General features: G+C 41.0%; 1 protein-coding gene across 1 annotated transcript; it reads left to right on the plus strand.

Annotated features, from left to right (window-relative positions):
* Positions 1 to 887: 887 nt before the first annotated feature.
* On the plus strand, positions 888 to 24,445 carry YY1 (YY1 transcription factor). The gene is made up of 5 exons (XM_054400072.1): positions 888 to 1,774; positions 11,226 to 11,388; positions 18,664 to 18,724; positions 21,182 to 21,340; positions 22,429 to 24,445. The coding sequence occupies exons 1-5, from the start codon at positions 1,078 to 1,080 to the stop codon at positions 22,609 to 22,611; spliced, it is 1,263 nt and encodes a 420-aa protein (XP_054256047.1). The 5' UTR covers positions 888 to 1,077; the 3' UTR covers positions 22,612 to 24,445.
* The last annotated feature ends 538 nt before the right edge of the window (positions 24,446 to 24,983 follow it).

The raw sequence follows: 24,983 nt of genomic DNA on the forward strand, positions 1-24,983 counted from the left end.
TGCGGTTTTGAGTGAAAGACCGCAGAAAGCACTGTGCTGTACGCCGTGCTGACTCCCTTCAACAAAAATAAAAGGAGGAAAATCGATGAGTACCGCTACCACTTCGTAGGTAAAATTCAAATGAGGCGACCCTGCCGACTGCCTCCTAAGGCTTTTCCGGCGACTGCAGAAGCCGAGCCCGGCGCTCCGCAGGGGCCTGCCGATCGTCCCGTGGCGGGACCCCGCCGACATCTCTCGGCCCAAGATAGGGCTGGGCTCCGGGCCGGCTGCTTAGCCAGCCGTTGCGGGGCGGGCTGTGCTCACCCAGCCAGTCGGCTGGGGAAACGCCAGGACGCGGCCATTACTGCCGGTCTCTGTTTTAGGCGCAGACTCCCCTGCGCCCCGACCCCGCAGCTTCCTGCAGGCCAGCCCACCACACACTCGGGCTTCCAGCTGTATTGCCCGCGCCCGCCGACCGTTAACCGCCAGGCTGTTGGCGCGCCACCTGCTGGCGCCTCGAGAAACGGGTCCAGCTACCTCCAGCGGCATGTACAGCACCTATCCCCGGCGGAGAAGAGAATGGAACGCCGGATCAGCAGCCGCACAAGCAGTGGGCCAGGCACGGTGCTTCCGCACGAGGAGGAGCCAGGAAGTAGGGGCGGGGCAGGCGACGGAGGCGGTGACAACGCCAGGAGGTGCACTCCGCATTCGCAGCGCTCCTTGATAGGCTGGCGGCGGAAAACGAGGGCAGGCTACTGCAGCACGGCGCACCTCTGTAGGCTACTTCTCTCGCCTGGGTGAGCTGTGGGCGTGAAGGGCGGTGCGATTGGCCGTTTAGCGGCGGGGGGCGGGCCCCGGCGGCAGTGGCCGCCCGGGGCTGGGGTCTGTCTCGGCGGCAGCAGCGGAAGTCTCGCGAGGGAGCGTAGCCGGGATTTGGCGGCTGGCTGCCTCCCTCTCGCTGGCTGCGAGGAGCTGGTGTTTGTGTGGAAGGGGGAGGAGGATAAGAAGCGAGAGGAGCTCGAACCCTACCATCCGCCGAGGGGAGCGGACCGGAGTTCCCTCGCCGCCCGCGGAGCTATCTCCCCGCTTCGTCCCGCCATGGCCTCGGGAGACACCTTATACATAGCCACGGACGGCTCGGAGATGCCGGCCGAGATCGTGGAGCTACACGAAATCGAGGTAGAGACCATCCCGGTGGAGACCATAGAGACCACCGTGGTCGGCGGCGAGGAGGACGAGGAAGAGGAGGACGAAGACGAGTGTTGCGAGGAGTGCGGCCCGCACCACCCACACCATCACTACCACCACCACCAGCCCATGATCGCGCTGCAGCCTTTGGTTTCGGACGGGGACCCTAGTGGGGCGGGCGGCGGCGCGGCTGGCGGCGGCGGGGGACAGCTCCATCTGCACCACCACCACCAAGAGGTGATTCTGGTGCAGACTCGCGAAGAGGTCGTAGGGGGAGACGACTCGGACGGACTGCGGGCCGACGACGGCTTCGAGGACCAGATCCTCATCCCAGTGCCGGCCCCCGCCGGGGAGGACGAGTATATTGAGCAGACCCTGGTTACCGTGGCCGCCGCCGGCAGCAAGAGCGGAGGCGGCGGCTCCTCCTCGGCCGGCGGAGGAGGCCGCGTTAAGAAGGGCGGCAGCGGCAAGAAGAGCAGCAAGAAGAGTTACCTGAGCGGGGGAGGCGGCGGTGGGGCCGAGGGCGGCGGCGGCAGGAAATGGGAGCAGAAGCAGGTGCAGATCAAGACCCTGGAGGGGGAGTTCTCGGTCACCATGTGGGCCTCGGGTAAGTGCGCGCCGGACCCCTCCCTCCCCGGGCCCCTGACTCTGCCGGCGGCTGCCCGGTTCGTCTCGGACAGTTTTGTTTTGAAGGGAGGCCATGTTTTGATGTGTGTGATGGGCGCCGCCATGTTCATCGCCAGGGCAAGTATGGCGGCTCCCCGAAAAGATGGCGGGGTCTGTGCTGCTGCCGCCGCTGCTCCTGCCCGGCTCCGGCGGGGGGAAGGAAAGATGGCGGCGGCCGCCAAGATGGCGGCGGCTGAGGGGGGTGCGAGAGGGAGGGCGGCAGCGCGTCGCTGGCTCTAGGACTAGGCCGCAATGGCGTAGTTTCTGCAGCAGGGGGAGGCGGGGTGTGCGGGCGGGCACAGGGTGCGGGGCGAAACCAACCTCCTCTTTTCTCCCCCCGTCCCCGCCCCACCGCTGCTGCTGCCGCCGCCGCTCCCCGTGCCGCCCCGCCGCTCTCTCCACGCCTGCCCCTCGCCCTTCCCTCCCTCGGCCGCCGCCCCCCGGCGCCCTCTGTCCTCCTTCTCCTCCGTTTCTCGGCCCGCCATCCGTTCCCGGCCGCCGCTACCTTGCCGGCTCCTCGCCTGCTACTCCTTTCCCTCCCGCCCTGCGCTGTCGCCGCCGCGTACCCGTGGCCCCATTGGGCCGCATTTTAATACCGAACGCAGACGGCGGCCCCGCATGAGGCGTGTGCTCAGAGCCACGACCGTTATTTGTGGCGGGGAGAACCGCTCGCCCCAGCGCCACAGTCCCGACGGTTCTCCCCGGCCCGGGGGACAGCGTTTTCCCCGAAATACCGTTTCACAGCTCGCCCGGTGGGGGTGGGCCTGGGGGCGGCCTGGTACCGGGCTGCCGGGCCGCTGCGGTAGCCAGGCGGGCTGTGGGTGGGGCGTCCCCGCCCGAAGCCGGCTATGCCGGCGGGGGAAAGACACTCTCCGGCCCCGCGGGGGCTGACCGCGTCTCCCGCCGACTTCAGAGGGAGCGTCCACAGACAACCGGCCCTTCAGAAATCCTCAGGAACCGGGGTCTGACAGCCGGGCGGTGCCTCAGCACTCTGGAGGCAAACCTCCGTCCCTGTGAGCTGCGGGAAGAAAAGGAGACGTTTTTGGTTGACATGCTGAAACCTTTCAGCTTTTCCTTGGTTACGTCTACAGCGTTAAATAAGGATTTTACGTGGGCGCAGGGAGTCTGTTTTACGTGAGATTGTATATGATTTTTTGAGGACTTGAGGGTTTTGGGGAGTGTCTTAAAGGGAGTAAAAGCTTGTTAAGATGTTTAGTATCTTCGGGATTGGGAATAAACCTGCCCACTTTTATCTGTCACTACTTTCTGATTATTTCCTTTAAAACCTTGGAGCGGGGGGAGAGAGAGAGACGAGTATTTTTAGTCAGCACGAAAATGTTACTTGTGGCACTTTCAGTGGGTTTGGGTGGTTGGGTTTTTTTGTGGTTTGTTTTTGTTCGTTCGTTTGTTTTACTGTATTGCTGGCAGCCAGGCTAGGTAGTCAAAGGTTGGTGCTGAAGTTACATAAATTGGGGGGGGGGGGGGGAAGCGGTCAAATAGTTCAGGTAATACTTAGATTATCAATATAGTACTCAAAGACCACACAATTTATCTTGCGTATCATAATTTTGGTGCTCTTTTGAATTCTTGAAGAGTGTAGTAAGATGCTCTTTAAGCCTCTGATGTAGGATGTTTACTCTCTGTTAGGTTTGTGAACGACCAGTAGTTAGGGCAGTGTAAAAGGAAAAGTGTATTGAGTGGTTGAGTTCACTTGTCTGAAAAGATGAAAGGAATGGTGATTCTATTTTTTTTAAATATAATTACTCGCAGTTTTCCTAGAGTATGAGACACCTCTCGTATATAGTTGTTTGACAGTCTAGTCAATCTGATTTAAGTTCCCTGCTTCCTTATGAGCAAAAAATGGACTTTAAGAGCTTTCCAAATGCTGTTTACTAGAATGAGGTTTTATATGTTTGGGTATCATTGTATGAAACCTGAATAAATCCACTTGCTGGATTTTTTTCTTAAAATTGACCATCCAAGAAAATAGATAATACAATCTAGCGTAGTCTTCTGCCTTTTGGAAGCTACCTAAGATAGTTGAATGCAAGTGGATGTATGATTCATGGGCTAGGAGGGTACAGGACCTCATGGAGATAAACTGATGATTTCAGTGCCTGATAGAATGTTTCCTTGTATCTTTTGCATGCTGATTATTACTTGACTGAAGTGAAGTATATGTATAATCTTGATTCTCTTTCTTACACAACTTTTACATCAGGGTAGCCATATTAATTTCAGTGGTTTGTTCTTTATGACCATGACAATGCAAGCTCAGTGAGAATGATACCCACTTGTAGCCTGTTGGAGGTTGAATTGCGTTGCTATGCTCAAGTCAATTGTATCCATGATGCAGAAAGATGCAAAATACTATTCTGACTTGACTTCTGATGCCATAAGGCCCACAGAAGCAAAAGCAGAACATACATAGATGAAAGAAAAATAGCAAAGTTTGACCTTCCCTCCCGGTGTGCATGCATGAACATACCACACAGCCCCACCACCCCCTGCTTCCAACAGTCTTCGGTAATAACCTGCTCAGCTCAGAGTGATGTGAAGGTTTACCGAGCCTATTGGATAGGCTTTTATGCTTCTTACCCTGATTATTGAATGTTATGGAAGTGGTCTGAAGTGGTCAAATGCTGAAGTTCATAGTCTGCCTTCTGAAATTTTAGAAGGGGAGTAATTTCCAGAAAAATTCCAAAAGAAGCAAACTGCAGAAAACCAAAACAAAACCACCAAGAAGACATGAGAACAAACCTACTGGCTTGCGAAAGCATAGTTGTACTAATGTCTCCCCACAGATTTGGGTGTACTTTTATCGTGGACAAAGATAATAGTTTTTACCTCTGTATTTTGACATCATTAAAGACTTGGTTGCACACTGATGTAATTGATTTAAATGCTTAACAAAAAGTTTATCAAAAGATGAATAGTAAATAAGCCCGTGCATCAAGATAAAACAATGAGCCCTATATTGCTGAGTATTTGAATGGAGAACAAGGGCACTGTGCTCACCACAGAGTGGGAAGACAATGTGAATTAATTACTTGTTACTGTTCTATGGTGCTGCTGTATTAGCTCCTTTACAAGTGGTACCAAATTTAGCCGGTCATAAATATTTGTCCATAAATAAGTATACCACCTCTGGTAGCACCTTTTGAAATAAGTAGAAATAATCAGTGAAATATATAGCAATGTGATTAAAGGAGACTTCTCAACCCTCCTCTTGTTAGGTAGTTTCTTGAAGCTGCAGTACTGTTGTTGGCAATGGTTTTCAATTTGCCATAGCTTCTCCTATCACCTTTGTATCTATGGTGATATCAGACTTGTGGCCCATGATTACTTTAATTAAAGTGTTTGAAACAGGAATGCTTTGTTCTAGTTCAGATTAGTTTTCCATATCTTCCAGAATGGAATTATTTGTCTTTCTGCATGTGCAAAAATAGGACCTGAACAAAGACATTCTGTTTTCTCAAAGGGTTGAAGAGGTGTGTATGGTAGTGTGTTCTCTGTGCTGTCTAATATCTATGCTCATAATTTTCATTGAGTTATCTTGTAATGGATTAAGAAAATTGTATGCAGTTAATGGGGCTCTCCAAGTGAGACCCCAAGTTTATACCAGTAAAATTTGTTTTTATGAAGTGGAATTTATTTGTGCCTTTGCTAGATTCAACTTGAATCATCTTCTTTAGTGACTTGTCTCCATGTTGGGTGTGCAGCAGTGATGGGAGAATGGAAGGATTCTTAGAAATCACTTTGTCAGATTGCACTTGCAAAACTGATTGTTATATGCAGGAGCATTTGGGAAGGTGGTGCTGAAATTCTGGCTCTACAAAGTGAAAGTGCTGGAATTTCAAGCAGCTGGAGCTTTATTTTGGGGCCTGGGGGATTTGAGGGCATTAGTGTAACTATACTTGAAAACCTCAGATAGGTGTTGGCTGAAACTATTACTGTTAGCATAGGTAGTTTGCAAGCTTAAGGCTGAAGTAGCACAACCAAAGCAAGCATTGTGCATAGATGTTAACTTGCTTTGGGATCTTATTCCTTGGTGGGAAAGACAAAGATGCAGAAGTTGTGTATGATTTGGAAATTATTCTTGATAATCCAGAAGTCTGTGCTATGGACTCATGTTTGGAAACTCGGGTTCATTTTGGCTTTCTAGAAGGGTCTTAAAAGACCTCTTAAAAAAAAAGTTTAGTAGTTTAATGTTTAAAAAAAATAGAAGTGTTTTCATCTGACTTTATCACATTGCAGGGATGATAAAACTAATAATCTGCTGTCTGATCAGTTTTCTTACATAGTACAAGTGATTGATGAGTCATTTAGTTAAGTTGTGGACCTATATCAAGGATGGCCAAAATTCTTTGTGATGACAGATAGGTAATGAACTTCTTATATGAAAATTTTTCACAGTGGGGGCAGAAAATGATTGCCTGTTTCCTTTAAAATATTAAGAAGATAATGCTTTTCTAATACAATAGTATAGGCTGTTGGTATCCATAAGCATTGAGTCTCCTCTGACATTTTTAACATTTTTGCCAGGGAGTCTTAGAGAATAAGGTAGATATTCTCCTGAAGCTGTTTTAAATATCTTTTCAGTTTTGAAAGTGAAAGACATGAATGCAATTAGTCACTTAGAACATCTCAGTTGAGTTGCCTCATAGCCCACCTTCAAACTAGGATCCTGTAACCTGCTGTTGGATTCTTCCCTTAAGAGGTCCCTGTCGCTTGTGTGGTGATGATTCAGAAGGTTGTAGTGCTTCAGCAGAGTGTCTCACAAATGTTGAAGTCAGGCGATGACTATGGATACATGCAGCCTTTTTGTCAGTTCCTGTCTCAGTGGTGTGAAATAAGAGATGGGTGACACAGAGAATGAAGAACCTGTTCTCCAGCTGTGTGCAGAGCACATTAGATGGAAAGTGACCTAGCAGATTGAGGTTAAAAAATTACATACTGTGTAATATGGAATTTAATATTCAGAAGTGTCAGCTAAATAACTCTAATATTTAACAAGCTAATTATGCTTCTTTGCTTCCATACATGACCAATGAATAAATTTGCCGTAGGAGACTGCAATGTGGTAGCAATTACAAAGCTGTTACCACAGTGCATTGTTACCATGTAGTTGCTGAATACATCCTCTATCATGTAGTTGCGTTGCAGTGATTCCTAAAAAAAAAAAAAATTTAACTGTGTGATCATAAAAAGAAAATTTTAAATGTTCTTCATCCTTTTATTTGCTAAGCAGAATGTCTTTTTAACTTGGTATCTTGAGGGGGAAGTAATAGGATTAGATTTCATTGCTTTACTACCAAGTGTACCTTCTGAACTCCTTTTTCCATTCCTAATTTTCCATGGGGGAAAACTGATTGAGTAAGAATGCGGTTTTCCTGTCCTATAATAGAGAAGGAGGATAGCTTGGAGAATTCAGGATCTAGAAGTGGAATATGATGGCTAAAATAAAGAATAATTGAGGCAGAATTACTGACAGGACTTCTTGGGTTGAGAGTTGAGGGAGAGGGAGTCATCTTTATGAATTGGGAGGAGTTCTGAAGACGTCAGCTGGAGCTAGTTACTATTCTTGAAGTGCATGAAATAACAGGGCTCTGAGGTGGATGGATTTTCTCTGCAACAGAAGACCTGCAAGAGAAAACATGGTAATAAAAGCAAAAGGTGATCAATAAAGTCTTGGGAAACATTCCACAATCTTTTGTCATTATATGTTACAGGGAATTGGCATTTGCTAGTTTTATCCCAGTAATCTGGCTTCTTGCTAATTCAGTTGGTACTTGAGCTTGGTACTCTTAAAACTTCTGCCTATTTCACCAGTATAAATATGTTTTAAGTGGCAGTTTAAAAGACAAGGCTGGCTAATATGCTAAGCTTTCACTGATCTTTGTAAAAAAATTTTTTTTTTACATACTTGCTTTGAAGTGCAGAAGGGAGTCCAGTTCAAGACACATATTGCTCCTATATAGGGCATGAGAGAAATGAGTACACTGAACATGAAGATTTGTTTGGTTGTGTCTTAAACAGATACATAGAACAACCCACTTGAGGGTAAATGTCTTAATGTACTTGGGCATAGAGGTATGTTAGGGCATATTTGTGGTGTCTCTAACATCAGTATTTTACAGCTGTGTAATGTAAATATCAGACATCTTATTGCTGTAGCTGGTAGTACATATTTTTGTGAAGATAAAGTGATTAACTGACATGCATTCAGATCTTTAATACTTTGCAGAAGATGAGACTAAAATCATGTTCCAAGTTCCTTACAGAAAGCTGCATTAGATGAATAAGAAAAGCACTGAATACACACTGAAGCAGAATGCCTTTATATTTGAGTCTGCCCAAGGAATACAGGAGTGGTTTTAAGGGAGAAAACAACGCAGATCAGATAGAGTATAGCAGTTAATTTCCTTTTCCTGGCTGGCTCCATGGCTCTGTTGGTATTTAGCTTGCATGGGTGGTATCCAGATTAGTTGGCATGGGCATAAACTGCATGGAGTTACTTTACAATGCCTTATTTGTACTGTCCTTCTCAATAGGTGTCACTAGAATTTGATGGTTGTATTTCTGTTTTGCTTTGAATGCAGAATATTTGATTCTCTGATGCTTCTTGAGAGGAAAAGGGGGAAATAATTTGGATGTAGTGGACATCAGGACTTCCTTTGAAGGCAGAAAAAAGCAAGCAATTTACCCTGTTTAAAGTGAGACTATCAGTTAAATTTGTAAGCCTTAGTGAATGTTTGAACTTTAGCCTCCAAACTTTGATCTGCCAAGTCCAGGTTGGTAGGGGATCATAGATACACTTGCGATAAATTTGTCCATAAAAAACATTGATAAAATTCATCCAAACATCTTCCAATGAAGTGTTGGAGCTTTTTTGTTTGTGGTGTTTTTGTATTGTTCTCGTTTTGCATTCCCATTGAATTGATGTCATAGGATGTTTTCTAACTAGGATGGTGTGGATACTAAAGAGCTGTTGAAATCCGCTGCTACTGTTTGGAGAAGTATTTGACTTTTGGTGTGAATGAGATACTCTATCATGAAAGACCTTGGCCTGATATAACAGTTCAGGATAAATGTTTTCTGTATTGGTTGTTTAAGTCTGTTTTGTTTTAAATTAGTCTTCAAAATTGCAAACATGTTGCTGTAGGGTTAAATTGTTTTGATATAGGGAAACTTGACTGTTTTTCATTTTCACGTAACTGTCAATACCTTGAAAAGATTCTCATTAAGGCTGGCTTGTTAAGTCTTTGATAAGGCTGACTTTCAGTTTGGCCATCAGAAGATCTGAAAGGATGTATACAAAATTTCTGTGTTGACTCATGCGTCTGATTTGAGGCAGGAAATGAAAAATTGTTCCTGTCATGACCATTGTCACACAGTCAAACTGGAAATTCTGGGTAGCTGTTGAAGCGGTTGCATTAAAGGCAGCTGATCTCATCTATCTAGTCTGCAGCATGAAGAAGGCATCGCTTTCAGCTTTACAGAAGTTTTGTGCTCTTCTGGGCTTCAAAATGTCTTTCTATTGTCAGGCATTGCAAGTAACTTCTCAAGCTTCTGTGTGGAAGATCAAATTGTTGCCGAATTGGGGGTTTATTTTCTTGAATTTGTAACTCCCGCAGGTGCTGTAAAACTTACTGTATAATCCTTGCTTAAGGCAAATTCAGTTGCTTCCTTTAAAGCGTAAAGACTGAAAGGTAGTGTGGCGATTGGGAAAATTAGTTTTGGGGAGAGAGAAAAAATTACAAAATGTTAATTTTATAGTTTATTGAAGTTTAATGTTGTAGACAGTGTTTTCTTACTAGCACTCCTGTGTTTGCAGCATTGGAGTCTATTTTCCTCTTTCACCATGGAACATATACGTGAACTGCTATTTGATCTGGTAGATCAGATTAAACCCCAAACTAGCAGTAACATTTCTAGAAATAGCTCAGTGGCAAACATGAAAAGCAGGCATTACAAATTGAATAGAAATTTGTCCTTTGTATATTTATTTTATTTGCATATGTACTTGTCCTAGCTTTGAACTTGAACCTAAGTTATGGAATAATGAATAATGTTATTTCCTGTGTTTTTGTTTAGAGAAGGAACCTAACAACAAATCACACCCACAAAAAAAACCCCATCCAAAACAAGACCTAAACAAACAAAACCCCATTGCATTACTTTGTGTTTTTTGGTTTTTTTTTTTGTGTATGCTTATTTATTTGAATAGGGGAAATGCCATTTCTGCCACACCACCTTGTATTTCCATTCCTTAAATGTTACCTGGAAAATACAACTTCCTGTTAATGTTTGTAAATACTTTGACATTTTAAGCCCTTTGTGTAGTAAAGTGGTTTACAGAATCTGCTCCCCATGCACAGGGTAGGAGTAGTAGTGTAGTGGCAAGTTTATTAATATTAAAGTGAGTAATTAGAACCATAGAAATACTTTTCTAGAACACTTGCTGTTCTAGGTGTATTTGAGGGTTGAAAACAGGAGTGATGTTGGTGTGTGCACTGCCGAACATCGGTGGATGTTTGTTCTCTGCATTCTTTGTGTCTGTTAAACGGGAAGAGGAGGGAAAGAAAGCATTGTGTCTTGACATGTTACAAGGTCTGAATGTGAGTAGACAGTGATAGCAGGTCTTCTAGCTGTTTTCACTGCAGTCCTTGAGTGCAGATCCATAGGAGAGGCTCTAGAGCAGTATCTTAACTGGCATGCAGACCAAAGCTCTGAATCTTTACATAGTAGAGTGGGAAAGAGCTTAGGCTGGCCTCTGCCACGGAAGGCAGAAGCCTCTTTGGGAGGGAGTCATGCTGTTTAGCATTTTCCATTCTTTCAGATCTTTGCAGGTTTGAAAAACTTTGAGCAGATGCTGAAGCCTACTAGCAGTTGTTTTTACATTTCTTGTCCCTCCATGACGCTTCTGTTGGAGGTCAAAGGAGTCTAAAGACTCCAGGGTAAAGATCACTATTTCTAACGTCTTGCGATAACTAACTGCCACTACTCTAATAGGCTTGCTTTGTTACCTACTGCTGTTTAGACACAAAATAAATATGGTGGAGGTTAGTCTTGAAGAGGTTAAGGAAGTTAAGTGTTTAGGCATTGTTTCAGGAAAAGCGCATTATCTTTCAAATGCAGCCAACATTTATAGATTTTTTTTTTTCTACTTAGTTCTTTAGTTCTATGTTTAAGTGGATAAGCCACAATTCTTTCAGTGTTCTTTATGCTGTAACCGGATGTCTTTTTACAATTAGCATGGGAGTCTGGAAATGCAGTGTATTCTTTTAAGTGTACAGCAACGGTGAGTTTGTGTTGAGATGCACCTTGATAAACTTATGTACTGTTTTGATCTTCAGTATGTATTGAATGCAGTATTTTGTGTATTTCAGATGATAAAAAAGATATTGACCATGAAACGGTGGTGGAAGAGCAGATCATTGGAGAGAATTCTCCTCCAGATTACTCAGAATACATGACAGGGAAGAAACTTCCTCCTGGTGGGATACCTGGCATTGACCTCTCAGACCCCAAACAACTAGCTGAATTTGCTAGGTAAGTAGGAAGAAAAGATGTTTAAAATGGTTTTCTTTTCACTGCTTTAATTATGAAACTGTTGGGCCAGATAAATGCTAGATTTAGTATGGCTCCCTGTTCCATTCAATCAGACTCGGAAACATGAGACTTAATTCAGGACAGAGTAGCTGATATTGTGTTAAAATAATTGGATTTTATAGTCAGCGGTGACTCCCTCTGTGACTTTGGTTTTTAGTTCTTGCAGGGTAAAACAGGACCTAAATAAGTTGATAAACTGTATATTACATGACAGACTGTATCTTTCATGTGAGTAGTCTTAGATTCTTCAGTATGAAGGGATCCAGTAAGTGAGACGCAATATTCAGTCTGTAAAGGCACTTAATTGCTCTTTCTCATCTGCTTCTTACTTCTAAGCTCTAGGCCTTAAACTTCTGTTTAAAGGAGTGTCTTACACTTTCAAATGCCACTGATAATTGCAGTTTCACAGGTGGCAACTATACTGCTTGAATTTTCCTCTAGTGATTCAGAATTGTCATCAGTTTACATATCAGTGTGTTGATCGGAGTTACAAGGTGACTTTTACTTTAAACTAGAGGTGAAGTGATAGAAACTCTCATGGGGTAGTACCAAAAGCATCATGTGTTTCTTCCTGTTTCTTCTGCATAGCCTCTGACTCTGGTATGGAGTGCTCAGGGCAGCATTAAATTGATGCTGGTGTTTCCAAATATCCAAGCTCAACTGCTAGCCTTCTGCAGCTGCTGTAATTGGTTTTTCTCCTGTCAAAAGCAAAACTTTGTATGTATTGAAGCCGCAATCATTTTAATTTTGTTACCAGCTGGCAGCTCTTCAGAACTCTGGTGCACAATTCTGATGTGTATAGTCTGATGTTATGACTCTTCCTTTGTCAGTAGAGGGAGAAGTTAGGGGATTTTTTGTTTTGGTTGGTTTTGTTGTTTTTTTAATCGCTGGATTTTCCAATGAGTCGCTAGATGGCAAGAACTGTTGAGATGAGGTTCTAGTCTGTTTTTTTTGGTTAGGTGGATCTTGGTATCCAGCGCATACATTTACTTGTTTTACTATTGATGAAAATGACTCTTCTCCTCTAAGACCTGCTGTAAGGTTAATGCCTTTTTTTTTTTTTTTTTTGTGGAATCAGATATGTAGGTGATACTATGCACTGTATTCTAATTCCCTTACTTAAAATTTTCCGCTCATAATGTGTTTAGAATGTTATTCTCAGTTATTTTAATAGAACCAAGTTTTTAGCATGTTTTAAACACTTGGGTATTGAATCTTTTGCAAGAAGTTACTTTCTCATAGGGTATTCTCTATGCAAATACTCTAGATGGGTTTGAATACTTGAAATGGTTGCCAGGATTTGGGCTTTCTGAAATGACCAGATTGTTTCTATCAGATCTGTCTGCATATTTCTTAAGAATATAAAATACATTGCATCTTTCTGCAGAGAAAAGAGTGGCATCTGACAGTAATTTAAAATTACTACTCTTTTTATTCTAGGAAGTTCTATAGCTAGAATTTGTAGTAGATGATAGAAAAACTGAGTTCTGTGTGTACAGTCTCTTGCGTAAATGTATTTCTGTACAGCAAATAAAATGTAATCCACTTCAGTCGTAAGAAAAATACATGGTAGAGTAAGCAGTATGCTCAGGCTATACAACCTATGAAGAATTGTGCTGATAGCTTAATTTTAGGTATGTGAAAACTTGAAGCAGCATTTTAAGATTTTTTTTTTTTAACTGATGTGTTTGTCAGAGCTGACGACTGTCAATCATTTATTCTTGCCTTGAAAAAAGGGAGAAGTAAGAAAATGCTAGTTGTATGCTAGATCTTAAATAATTATGTATAGCTCAGGCTGAAGATTATGGATATTTTTGAGTGTTGCTCTTAAGGTCTTGGAAGCATGTTGACGGGACAGACTCCTTTTAGCTAGGAACGTGAACTCAAGCACTAATAAGTACAAAACTATTTTTATACTATTTTTATACTGATCGCTTGTTGATCTAGACTGCTGTGTGCAGTATCACTGGAAAATGAAACTGGTTTTTCATGTGCTGGCATTTGGTTTGAGTTCTTAGGAATACAGTTATTCATTGTAAAATAATATTTAGTCTGAAGTTCTGTGAAAACGTCAAGCATTGATGGTTGCTTTACAGTTCAGAATTTTAAAATTCTCAGTAACTGTATTCTGTAAACTTTGAGCAGCAGGTGATGTTGAAACTTTTAAACTTACTAAGTGGCTTCACATGCTGTAAGGTTTTGAATAATAAGTATTTTGATGACTTGAAAAAAAGATGTCCACATGTTCCACGTGTAAAGAAGCATGTAAAATGGAATGCTAACTGTATTGTGCAGTTGAGAGCAAATTATTCTGGGCTGCTTTCCTGTTTTCATTGATGTAGTTGGAAGACTCTCACTATACATTTGTAGAAATTAGCTACTCAAAATCAAGCTAGATTAATCGTGCAGTTCATTTTGAGTAAGGATAAATTGCATCATTGATTCTTAGGGACAACATTGAGGTTCAGTTTAAGTGAGGAAAGCTTGAGTTCTAGTTAACAGCTTTCACACAGGATTCTGAAGTTCTTATCGTGGTCTGGCTAGCAAGAGGTAAGGCAGGGATGGACTTAATGCCTGCAGTCTTCTATAGCTCTGCAGCCTTTTCCATTAAAAAAAAATTTAAAAATCGCACCACGGCTCCTCAGCAGCTAGGTGGCACCAACAGTGAGCAGTTGGACTGTCTCGTGATGCAATTGTCTTTCACCCGCTGTTTTTTAATGCATTTGTCACTGAGTCATGCAGCAGGAATCTGGACCCTTTAACTGGAACTCTTACAGTTTTTCCTGGAAAGGCTTTCATATATTCTGAAACTATTGAAAACACTGTGAATAAACAAGCTGTGTCAGAATGTTAAGATAATGTTTGGCAATACATAGACAAATTACCATAATTTATACCTGGCTGGGCAATGTATTGCCTTTTACAAATTATATATTCTGTTGTAAAGCTCATGATTTTCTCTGGTATGCTTTAAAAATGCAATCAAAAAGAAAACCTTAAAACATTTGTGGATTTCTCTTAGGCAATCATATCAGATGGTGAAATGTTAGTGGTGAATTATCTGCTCAGAAAGAAATAAAACCTAATAAATTACCATGTTCCCATTTGATGCCTTCAACTAGGATACTAGAAATCCCTTCAAGTGAACTACAAAATTTAATCCAAGTCTAAACTGACTACAGGAAATTGTGTAGATAGCTGTGAAGAGGTCATAACTGCATGTAACAAAAGCTTGGTGAAGTAGCAGACCTGTTTCTGGTTGATGTGTATGGCAAATTCCCTGAAACAAAGCCACTACAAAGGATATCCCTGATTGCTTGCTTCCTACCCTCCAGGCAAATCCATGACTGTCTAAAGACTGGAATACAGACATCAGTAAACCTTAGAAATTAGAGGGGAATGTGCTATAGCTGGGATATTTTCACAGCAATGAGTCCTAGTGGTAAAAACTTCACTCTCCATGGCTTTGTCTTCAGCTCTGCTTAGTACCTTCTCTGAAGTGGAGCCATTGTGAGGACTGCCTTTCCTTTCCAAAACTAGTTCAAAAACAAAGGAGAGGAAACTGCACTAGAGTTTGAAACTGGATTCTCTTCTTAAAAGTGACAAAGCGTTCTGGTCAATTAGATTTATGACTTAATCCTTTTTATAAGGTATGTGCTTTTGGTCTTTTTACAGACAAGCTTAAAGGGTGATAAAGTGGCAATTGCTTTACTCAGTGTTGTTCTAAAGGAGAGGAAATACCTTGCTCTGTGCCACACTGCAAAGGTCACTCTCTCTGTTCACACATATTCTTTGTAACTGGGACAAAGCTAGTAATTATTTTTTACAGATGCTTGGAGTGAAAGACAACTCTTTTGATTACATTTTCCTACTTACCTGTGACCCACGCACGGCAAGAGATTGGCTAGAGGCTCTGTGGTTGTAGATAAATTCCTGGTACACAGTGTGCCACTCCCCTTTTGTCTATTTATCCAGAAGCCAGTCTAGCCAGTTTCAGTTCTTCAGCACAAGTGAATTCTTGTAGCAGCGTAGAGCCGTGGCGCTCACGTTATTTCTGCTTCAGTAGGGTAGCACAAAGGGAATGCCAGAGTGAGGGAACAGATCAGAAGTGCCAGTGACTGCTGATAGGGAATAATTTCTTCTTCTAACAGTTCTTAGGGATGTAGTTATGAGCACAGGTCAACATAATTTCTGGTTATCAGAGGACCTCTAGGATATACCAGAGAATTTGCCTTGAGAGAGTAATGCTGTTTTAAGTTGGTTTATGTATAGAAGAAGAAGAAAGGATGTGAGTTTAACAGAGGCAAAAAAAGGGAGATGATGAACAAGGAAGAAATTGTATATTGGAATTTGTTTTTTGACTTTGTGATTTCCTTTATTCCTGTCCTTAACACTGTTTCGGTAGCTAACTTTTAAAATTGGGTCTATCTATAAGACAGTAAGTTGTGGAGATTGACAGAGGTTTGAGGTGGGGATTAATTCTGTCAATGTACACTTCTTTCAGTTCAGCTGGTTAGATGAAAGGAGTAGCTTACTTTCTGATGTGACTGAGTGGCTTGCTCTATTTTGAGGAACTGCATGGTTTAATACCTGTGATTTGACTCAGTCTTCTTTATGGGTGGATAAGAGAGTGTGGTTTTTATGGAGCTCATTCTGTGAGGCTCTTGGGTTGCACACCTTCCTGCTCCCTCTGCTGTCCGTATTCACTCCCTCCACTTCATCAGTAAAAGTTAACAGACTTCTTTAATCACAGTGTTGCAGTGTCTCAATCCAAAAGGTACACTTGCTATTTTTTCACAGTTAGCTAGTCTGTGTTGCCACTACTAGGCACAGCTCATATAAACTCACGGCAGAATGGAAAATCTGGTCTTGCAGTGTAAACTGACTTTCTGCAGAGGAAGCTGGTTCTAAAGTTCCAGCCAAGTATTAATGTGTGTCAGCAGTTGTTTTTAAATAGTAGTATGTGTTAGAGTTCTGTTTTTAATGTTTCAGGCTAAGAAAACTTGGATGAAGCTGATGGAGATGCTCTGCTGGGCAGGATCCAAAAGTCTTAACCACCAGCAAGAGCTACCTGCAACAGTGTAATTAATTAAGACCATCAGCCCAGGTTCTAGTCTGGTCTCCTTTTGCAGAAAGTTAATTTTAAAGTAAGACCAAAATATTTTTTTTTCTAATACATTTGAATATGTAAGTCTTTAAATTCTTCTTTGAATGTTGTCTGTATGGATTCCACAGCCTAGTGAGCAAGATAATATTTTGGACAAAATGATCTGTCATAGCTGTCATGTCTTTAGTCCAAATGTATGAGGGGCCCAGCAACTTCTTACTGCATGTAGCAGTGAAATGCAAACCTGGATGCTGTTGGCTGCCTAAGTGTCTTTTGTTTTGTTGATTAGCTTGGTTGCCTGTGGAACCCTGTGCCTTATACACAGTCTTCACGTGGGAAGTTTAGGTTACCCACTTCAAGTTACAAATAGGGTTTAACACTATGAGCAGTCGAATCTTGTATCCAATGTGAAAAATGCAGCTGTGGCCCACTAAAGCTATTTACCACATATATTGTTGGTGATTCCTTTTCTGTTTAATTTCTCCCTTTGCAAGTGGTCAGTTAGTACTTGAGAACTATAGTGGTTTTACTCATTCTGATGAGGTCAACAACAAAGATATTGGGCCTAGGATTACTTTGCGTTGTTTTATGGGGGCTGAAGGAATGATTAAGCCAGCAACTCTAACTCTTGTTACTTGTTGAGGAGGTGCCAGCTTTGTCCCCTAAGGGTGTTTGTTCTCTTCATGTCCCATCATGTCAAGACCTTCTTCTGTGTGTCCATTTTGGCATAACAGATGCTCATTTCTGTGTCTTTTCCTCTTGAAAAATAACAGAGACATAATAAGGTGAATCCCATGCAAGGAGTAGGTGAAAGCTGCTCTTTTTTTGTGTGTGTGTGTGTGTTATTTCCTGTAGCCTCAGTACATGTAGTACTGCCAGTCTAGAACCTCACTGGAGAATGTAGTCAGAAAGTTAAGCCCAATCATATGTTTGGATTTAGGTACTTAATACTTTATCAAGCGCAATCATTCTCTATTCCAATTGGATTATATACGTTAAGCAATAAGGTTGTTTAAATAGGTCTATAATCTTGCAAAAAGAGAAGTTATCAGGAAGATTAAGATAATAAAGAGGCTGGCCTGCAGGAACAGATACAGTTTGTTGTGTTGAGGATGCTTCTGCCCTTAAATTGATGCAGCGTTTAGATACGCCGTTGCTGATGGTGTAAGAGGAGCTTTGTCAACAGAAATACCTCACACCTGTTGCTAGTATCTGCAGTTGAGGAGATTGTTGGAGATATAATGCTCTTCACGCTCTCATTACTTGAAGACAGGACTACAAGATTGAAAAGTAAAGGCAGGCAGAAGAACAGTGGACTTCCATGGAATTAGTGTCCACACAGCTGGCTCCTTTCTGACATTCAGATAGGTGGCTGTTACAACAGGACTGTTCTACCATTGTTTTTTGTGTGGAGTCTTACTGTGTTTCAGTTGCCTAACACATGATAGTTTGCTGGGCTCCTTATGTAGTCAATGGAAACAAATGGCACCTGTAAATGAGTGGTAAAGATCCCTATCAGGACTAAGAGTAAACAGATGATTACTTGGATCCCACTCTTGGCAAATGACGTGTACAACAGCTTACAGTAAGAATAATCACAATTTCTGTGAGTATAATGGATGCCTGCCTTATGTAGATTCCACAACTTGCCTGTTTTCCTGCTTCTCTGGAGTTTTCTTCTGACGTCTTGTGTGGTGAAAATACTGAAGAATGATAGAGGCTGCTCTATGCTTGATGTCTGGGTGCAGGGATGGAGAGAGAGTGAAGATAAATAGGCCACACGGGTACTGGCACCAAAAACGTTTTCAAACAAAACCTCCTAATTACAATTGCTCTAAGTCAGAAAAAACCTGTTTTCACAGGTTTTTTCAAAGGGCTAGGAGGGTAGTATTAAATATCTTTGTATGTGAGACATTCTTCTAGAAAAGCTGACCTTCCCAAAAGCCAAATTGTACTGTTACTATGAAGGTTTTGAAAATTTTAAACTGCATTCTACTGATGCATGTAATGCTGTTGAATAAATGTGCACATTATGTAGGCAGTTAGGGGAAAAGAGCTTTCTACTAATGTTTTTCTACTAATGATTGGATTTTTCTTTTATCTTTAAGAATGAAACCAAGAAAAATTAAAGAAGACGATGCTCCACGAACGATAGCTTGTCCTCACAAAGTAAGTACTTAGCTTCTTAGTAGGTAGCAATTTGTAGACCAGATTTTTGTATTGGTATTTTTTCTTGAGAATGAATAACTAAAATATCTTACTGTTAATGGACTGCACTCAGTTAACTGTATTTTAGTTACTGTTCTTTAGACGCTTCCTTAAAAACCTTTCACTAAATAATATATTATTCCCATTCCTTGTCTTAAGGTTAGTACATCCCTAATCTTCTGGTAACCATGATGCACAGTCCCTAACATGCTGGTTTTACTGTTGTGAATTCCTGCCACCCAAGAATACATACTTGAAAGAATGTTCTGAAAGCTGTTCAAAGTACGTTCCTAAGATCTATATATCCTCTGCTTGGAAACTATGACAGATTTGGAGTCTAGATCAGGAATCAGCAATTTATGGTGCAGATGCCAAAGTCAGCATTATTGGAAGACTTCGAGTTACATTCTGCAGAGCTGGAAGGTGCACCATCTTGAGAGAGAGGCATCTTGGAGATATGATTCTAACCCACTGGTAGCTGGGAAGCCTCTGTCTTGAACAAATGTTGCCAGTCACCTGGATTGGCAGCATCTAGCTTTACTGCATTATCCAGCTTTTGTAGAGCTTCTGTTAGCTGACTTTGTAATGAAAAAAAGACAAACACAAGCTTGCTGACTTCTGGTCTAGATAAGTGTGATCCTAAGGAAATAATCAGGGCAGATAGCTAATAGTACACATTAGAGAGCCTGAATAGAAGGCTTCATTTTGATAGCCATATTCCAAGGAATTTACTGGATTTCTCTTTGTTGCTTATGTTGATTTCCAGTTCTTCATGTTCTACAAGTGTCATGTTTTTCTTGTAATATAGTATGTGGAGATACACGAGCTCCTTACAATACCAAGGAATGCTGCCTTCATTGCTTTGATTTAGTTTTTCATAGCTTCAACTTCATCTGAACAGGGGTAAAAAAGACTCTTCTATCCTTCCACTCTCTCTCTTCTAGTGTTTCTAGGTTTTGTGCCTTTGTGACTTGAATTTAAAAAAGGAAAATATTGTAGAAGATGTAACTGTTCCTCTCAAGAGGCCAGGAGGGACTTTGAAATAAATGCAAAAAAGGTGGATGGTATGCTTATTTTGGTGCTGCTTTACCTCACCTGGTTCTATTACATGCAATGAATCGTGGCAGAAGACTTCTTAAATTAGTCAAAGAAATTCTAGTTCCTGAATAGAGAACTCTTCCTGAAAGTGGCATTTGCCCCTTTTTAAAGAAATAAGGTGTAAATAAGTGTGGTTACTAATTTTTTGAGGAGGAAGAAAGTACCTCCAAAGAAGAAGTCTGCAGAATTTAAGATGAGCAAGTTAATGTTCCTTTAGGTTCCATTGGCGAATTTCATGCCTCACAACAGTGATGTTGGTAGACTAGTTTTTATGTAAGTTTAAACATCACTTTTGAGTACAGATAGAATTTACAGTTGTTAATGGGATTTTTTGAGGGGAATTGGAACCTTGAGGAAGACATTTATAACATAGTAGATGTCTATTGATTGTCACTAAAAGGGGGAAAAAAGACAAAAAATAGCTAAAGGAGAACATCAAGTTGCTCTTTAGTGTATTCTGAAATCAAAGTAGCTTTCCTACGTCAATGCAGATTGAGACTTCTGATGCTGTGCATGAGTTAATGTGAGTATATTCTGCTTGTAGGTTCAGTCGGCACTAACTCAGATTCTTCAACCTTATTCAGTTGCTCAGGGTCACTTTGTAGGTTTAAACTGTAGAAGCAGTAGCAGTCTTTCTAATTCTCAAGGCGGTAGTGATGAATGTGCTGCTGGCAGTTAGGACAAGGTAGTTCCTGTAAGCTGGTACATGCTGGACACCCTCTTGCTCCATTTCTCCTCAGGAAGAAGACGGAATGTTGGGAGATGGAGTGGTGCACCTAAAAATTAGTGCTAGAGAATATTCTGTGGTGTATGAGTACTCCAGTATTACAAAATATAGTCTCTAAGAGTGTAGCACCCTGAAGAATATACCATGGGTATCCATGAACTATCATTCTGTCTTTTGTTGTTTGGTTGTTGTTGGTTTCTTTTTCCCTTTGGTTTGTTTTGTGTTTTTTTTTTTTTGTTTCCCCCCCTCCTTTTTTTTTCCCCTGTAAAACTGTGAGTGCCTTTGACTCATTTGCTTCTATTAGAGCTGCATCTTCTCTATGAGACTGTCATATTATTCATCTGACTTGAGGAGAGGGGTTGGGGCTTTTTTGTTTAGGATTATGTGAGAGGTCTGGAGTTTTTTGTGTCAGCTTTTCAAACGATTCGTTTTCTTGGTGTTTCTTTTTTTTAAATGTAAAGGGTTTCCCTTTGATGGCCAATATTAAGGAAGTATTCAGGATGTAAAAGCATTTTAAGTGCTTATACTGTAGCAGATAAAACCTTTATCAGAACTAGCTTATCTACTAATTGAGTTTCACTGTTGTTTTTAAGGGCTGCACAAAGATGTTCAGGGACAACTCTGCCATGAGGAAGCATCTGCACACTCATGGCCCTCGGGTACATGTATGTGCAGAATGTGGCAAGGCCTTTGTGGAGAGCTCAAAACTAAAGCGACATCAGCTAGTTCATACCGGAGAGAAACCCTTTCAGGTATTGTTAACCTCCAGACATTGGTGAATATATGCAGATGGTAACTGTACCCTAGCTTCCATATGACTTTGGGGATACTGTGTTTTTTCTAAAATCAAATGAGGCTCTGAATGATCACTTAAAAACGGGAAGTTCCCTTAAGATACTTTGGCTATTGTTTAACTGTTTCCCTGGGCTTTTGTTAGAAATTAGCAAATGGTATATATGTGGGAAATACCTTTCAAAATATGATGTAGTTAGCCACTTTAAAAATGAAGTCTGCAGTTACTACTGAATGAGTAAAATGTTTCTTTCTCCTCATCTTTTCAACTTAGCACCTAGAGACAACTGGGACTCTGGGCTATTTGTTGAATTGACTCATGATTTTCAGTAGTGGCTATTAAGCAGTATCCAACAAAATTATGGTAGTCACTGAATCTCCTCCTGATCATATGAAGTCACATGAGCCTCTGATCCCAGAAGTCTCCTGCCTACTTCGTATGATAGTTGTTACAATTTTGTGTTGTTTTGTTTTTTACAAAGAGATTCATAGTCTTGAGCATATGTCCAGTACACATTTAAGAGAGGTGTCTTTTTTTTTTATTTTTACTTGATCTGCAGTCCTCAGGCATTCACTTAGATGCATGTGCTGGAGTTGTGTGGTAATCTAAGTATTTACCACGAAAGCTGCTGCCCTTTGTATTCCAAGTCCATATTAAAACTAAAGCTTGTAAAATGAGCAGATCTTTGCAAATTATCACTGAAAAAGGGAAATTCTGATGCGAAGCATTGTTTGTTTCTAGTACAGTATAGTAAAATGTCATTTCATATGCAGAGAAGATGCTTCAGTGAAAGCATTTGCTTGCAAGCTGGAAGTTATTTCCCTCTTTGAAAATAGCTATACTACTGTGGCAAAACAACCTAAAGTAATCCTCTTAATTTGTAATGCAGTTTAGAAGTGATGCCCACAGCTTCACCGATAATGATCTTCAGCATCCAACTTGCTGTTTGTGCAGTCTAGTGATTTATGAGGCATATTCTTCTACTGGGCAACTGACATTTTGGTGCTATTTTGTTGGCTAATGGACTCTGTCTTTTCCTTCCAACAGTGTACATTTGAAGGATGTGGAAAGCGTTTTTCACTGGACTTCAATTTACGCACACACGTGCGAATTCATACTGGTGACAGGCCCTATGTTTGCCCATTTGACGGCTGCAATAAGAAGTTTGCGCAATCAACTAACCTGAAATCTCACATCTTAACACATGCTAAGGCCAAAAACAACCAGTGAAAGTTGGAGGAGAAAGTTCTTGAACTCAAAGCATCTTACAGGAATATGAATTGGAAATAAATATGCCTCCCCTTTGTATATTGTTTCTAGGAAAGAATTTTAAAAAGAACCCTACAAACCTAAAGGACGTGTTTTGATAAGTAGTAAATAAAAAGCAAAAAATTCACAAAAAACTTTAAGGTGACGTTGCTAAGATGCTCTACCTTGCTCTGTTATCCTGTTTCAAGAACACGGTGTTTTGTAAAGTGTGGCCCCAACTGGAGGGGTCAGTTCATGAACTTGCATCCAAAAAGACAATTCTTTATACAACAGTGCTAAAATTGGACTTCTTTTCACGTTCTTATAAATATGAAGCTCACCTGTTGCTTACAATTTTTTTAATTTTGTATTTTCCAAGTGTGCATATTGTACACTTTTTGGGGATATGCGTGGTAATGCTATGTGTGATTTTACTGGAGGTTGATAACTTGGCTTGCGGTAGATTTTCATTAAAAGAATGGGCAGTTACATGCATACTTCAAAAGTATTTTCCTGTAAAAAAAAAAAGTTATATAGATTTTGTTTGCTATCTTAATTTTGGTTGTATTCTTTGATGTTAACACATTTTGTATAATTGTATCGTATAGCTGTAATGAAATCATGTAGTATCAAATATTAGATGTGATTTAATAGTGTTAATCAATTTAAACCCATTTTAGTCACTTTTTTTGGAGAAATACTGCCAGATGCTGATGTTCAGTGTAATTTCTTTGCCTGTTCAGTTACGGAAAGTGGTGCTCAGTTGTAGAATGTATTGTACAGGCACTGACCGTTTATTAACACCTGATAATATGTACATCCCATGTAATAGAAAGGGCAACAATAAAACAGTGGTCCTAACGAAAGAATATGGCAGAAAATGATCTGTAAGGACAGTCTATTTTCTTGTGTTGTCCAGAGCAGTCCTACCTAGTTCCTCTTGCCCTCCCAGAAATTGGAAGCTAAATAAACTCGAGTTTCCTTTTACTTTGCATTCAATTACAATGATTTGTGGTGGACTTACATAATGCCATGTCAAGTGATGCACCTAAACAGAATTGCTGGCTCTGGTTCTGAGTGATCCAGACTTCCAGTAATTGGAATGATAAATTTGGAAACTTGTCAGTGTAGTTTTCCGTGTGCCTGGACAACTAGGTAAAAAAGTACAGTAAATAACTAAATGGGCCCCTTTGTTTAGTCAAGGTAAGTAATCTTGGAGGTGTAAATACCATAACAATAGAAGGTGAGGGAATGGTAGGATTTGAGCACACCAAAAAAACGCTGGGGAGGGAGGGGGAAAGAAAAACCAATAGAAAATTGTCTTTTTCTTTTGGCTGACTTTTTTTGGCTGACTGGACACTTTATTTCAAAACAGGAACTCTGAGTTCTCAGAATTTGGACTTTGGATGGTTGAACTAAAAGTTGTTACTAATCATTTGTTCAGGTGTTTGAAGTAAGAAATTTGCAGTAAAGTGTGACCAATTAATGCACATACATATGCACAGAAATGCATAGGTATTTTTTGGAGGGATGTGACATTTTTAATGTAGTAAAAGTTTGTTAATCTCTTTCTGAATTCTGTTCTTGCAACGTTCATCAAATCTTTCATTGCTAATGCTGTAAAACTTACTTTTGAGTCCACTTTTGGTTTTAGTGGAAAAAACTATGGGTAATAACGAAGCTACACTTAAACCCAAGGGAATTTTCATCCATACATGAGTTAATCTGAACACTGCAGATGTAGTTTGAGGTTATTAAGGGTAGAAAGATGGGGTGTTTCATTGTAAAGTATGTATTAGAAATTTGGCAGATTGTTTTGTGTGGTTTTTTTTTTTGGTTTTTTTTTTTTTTTTATATATATATATATAAGCAATTCTTGAACAGGACAATATACTGAAACTTGTATAGTTAAATTAAATTCTGTATACAGTTAAATTAGTGACTGTTCTTTTTGAAGGAAATAAAATAAGTTCAGTCTAGTTCTAATTTATCTTTTTTTTTTCGTGCACACTATATGTAACGGTGTTAGGCTTGCACAGACGTTTGCTTTCCTCTGCCATAAGGTGGTAACCATTTTGGTGAACTGCAAGGTTCATACTGTGATAGTGTTGCTACTTCATCCTTGAACACACATTTCAGACTAATTTTATTAAATACTGATTGGAGGATTAACTGGGAACTGCAACTTGTATTGCATCTGGTCATATTGCATCTCATTATGGGGAGACGCAAAAAATGTTAATCTAAGCCTCAAATCAGTAGCATTCGATACATTTCTGAGAGTAATAGGAATGCTTAGTAGTAACATGAAAGGTGTTTTATAACTAGTTAATTCCATACTGAGTGTGAATAAA

This window comes from Indicator indicator, chromosome 4, assembly GCF_027791375.1.
Source record: "Indicator indicator isolate 239-I01 chromosome 4, UM_Iind_1.1, whole genome shotgun sequence".
NCBI classification, from domain to species: domain Eukaryota; kingdom Metazoa; phylum Chordata; class Aves; order Piciformes; family Indicatoridae; genus Indicator; species Indicator indicator.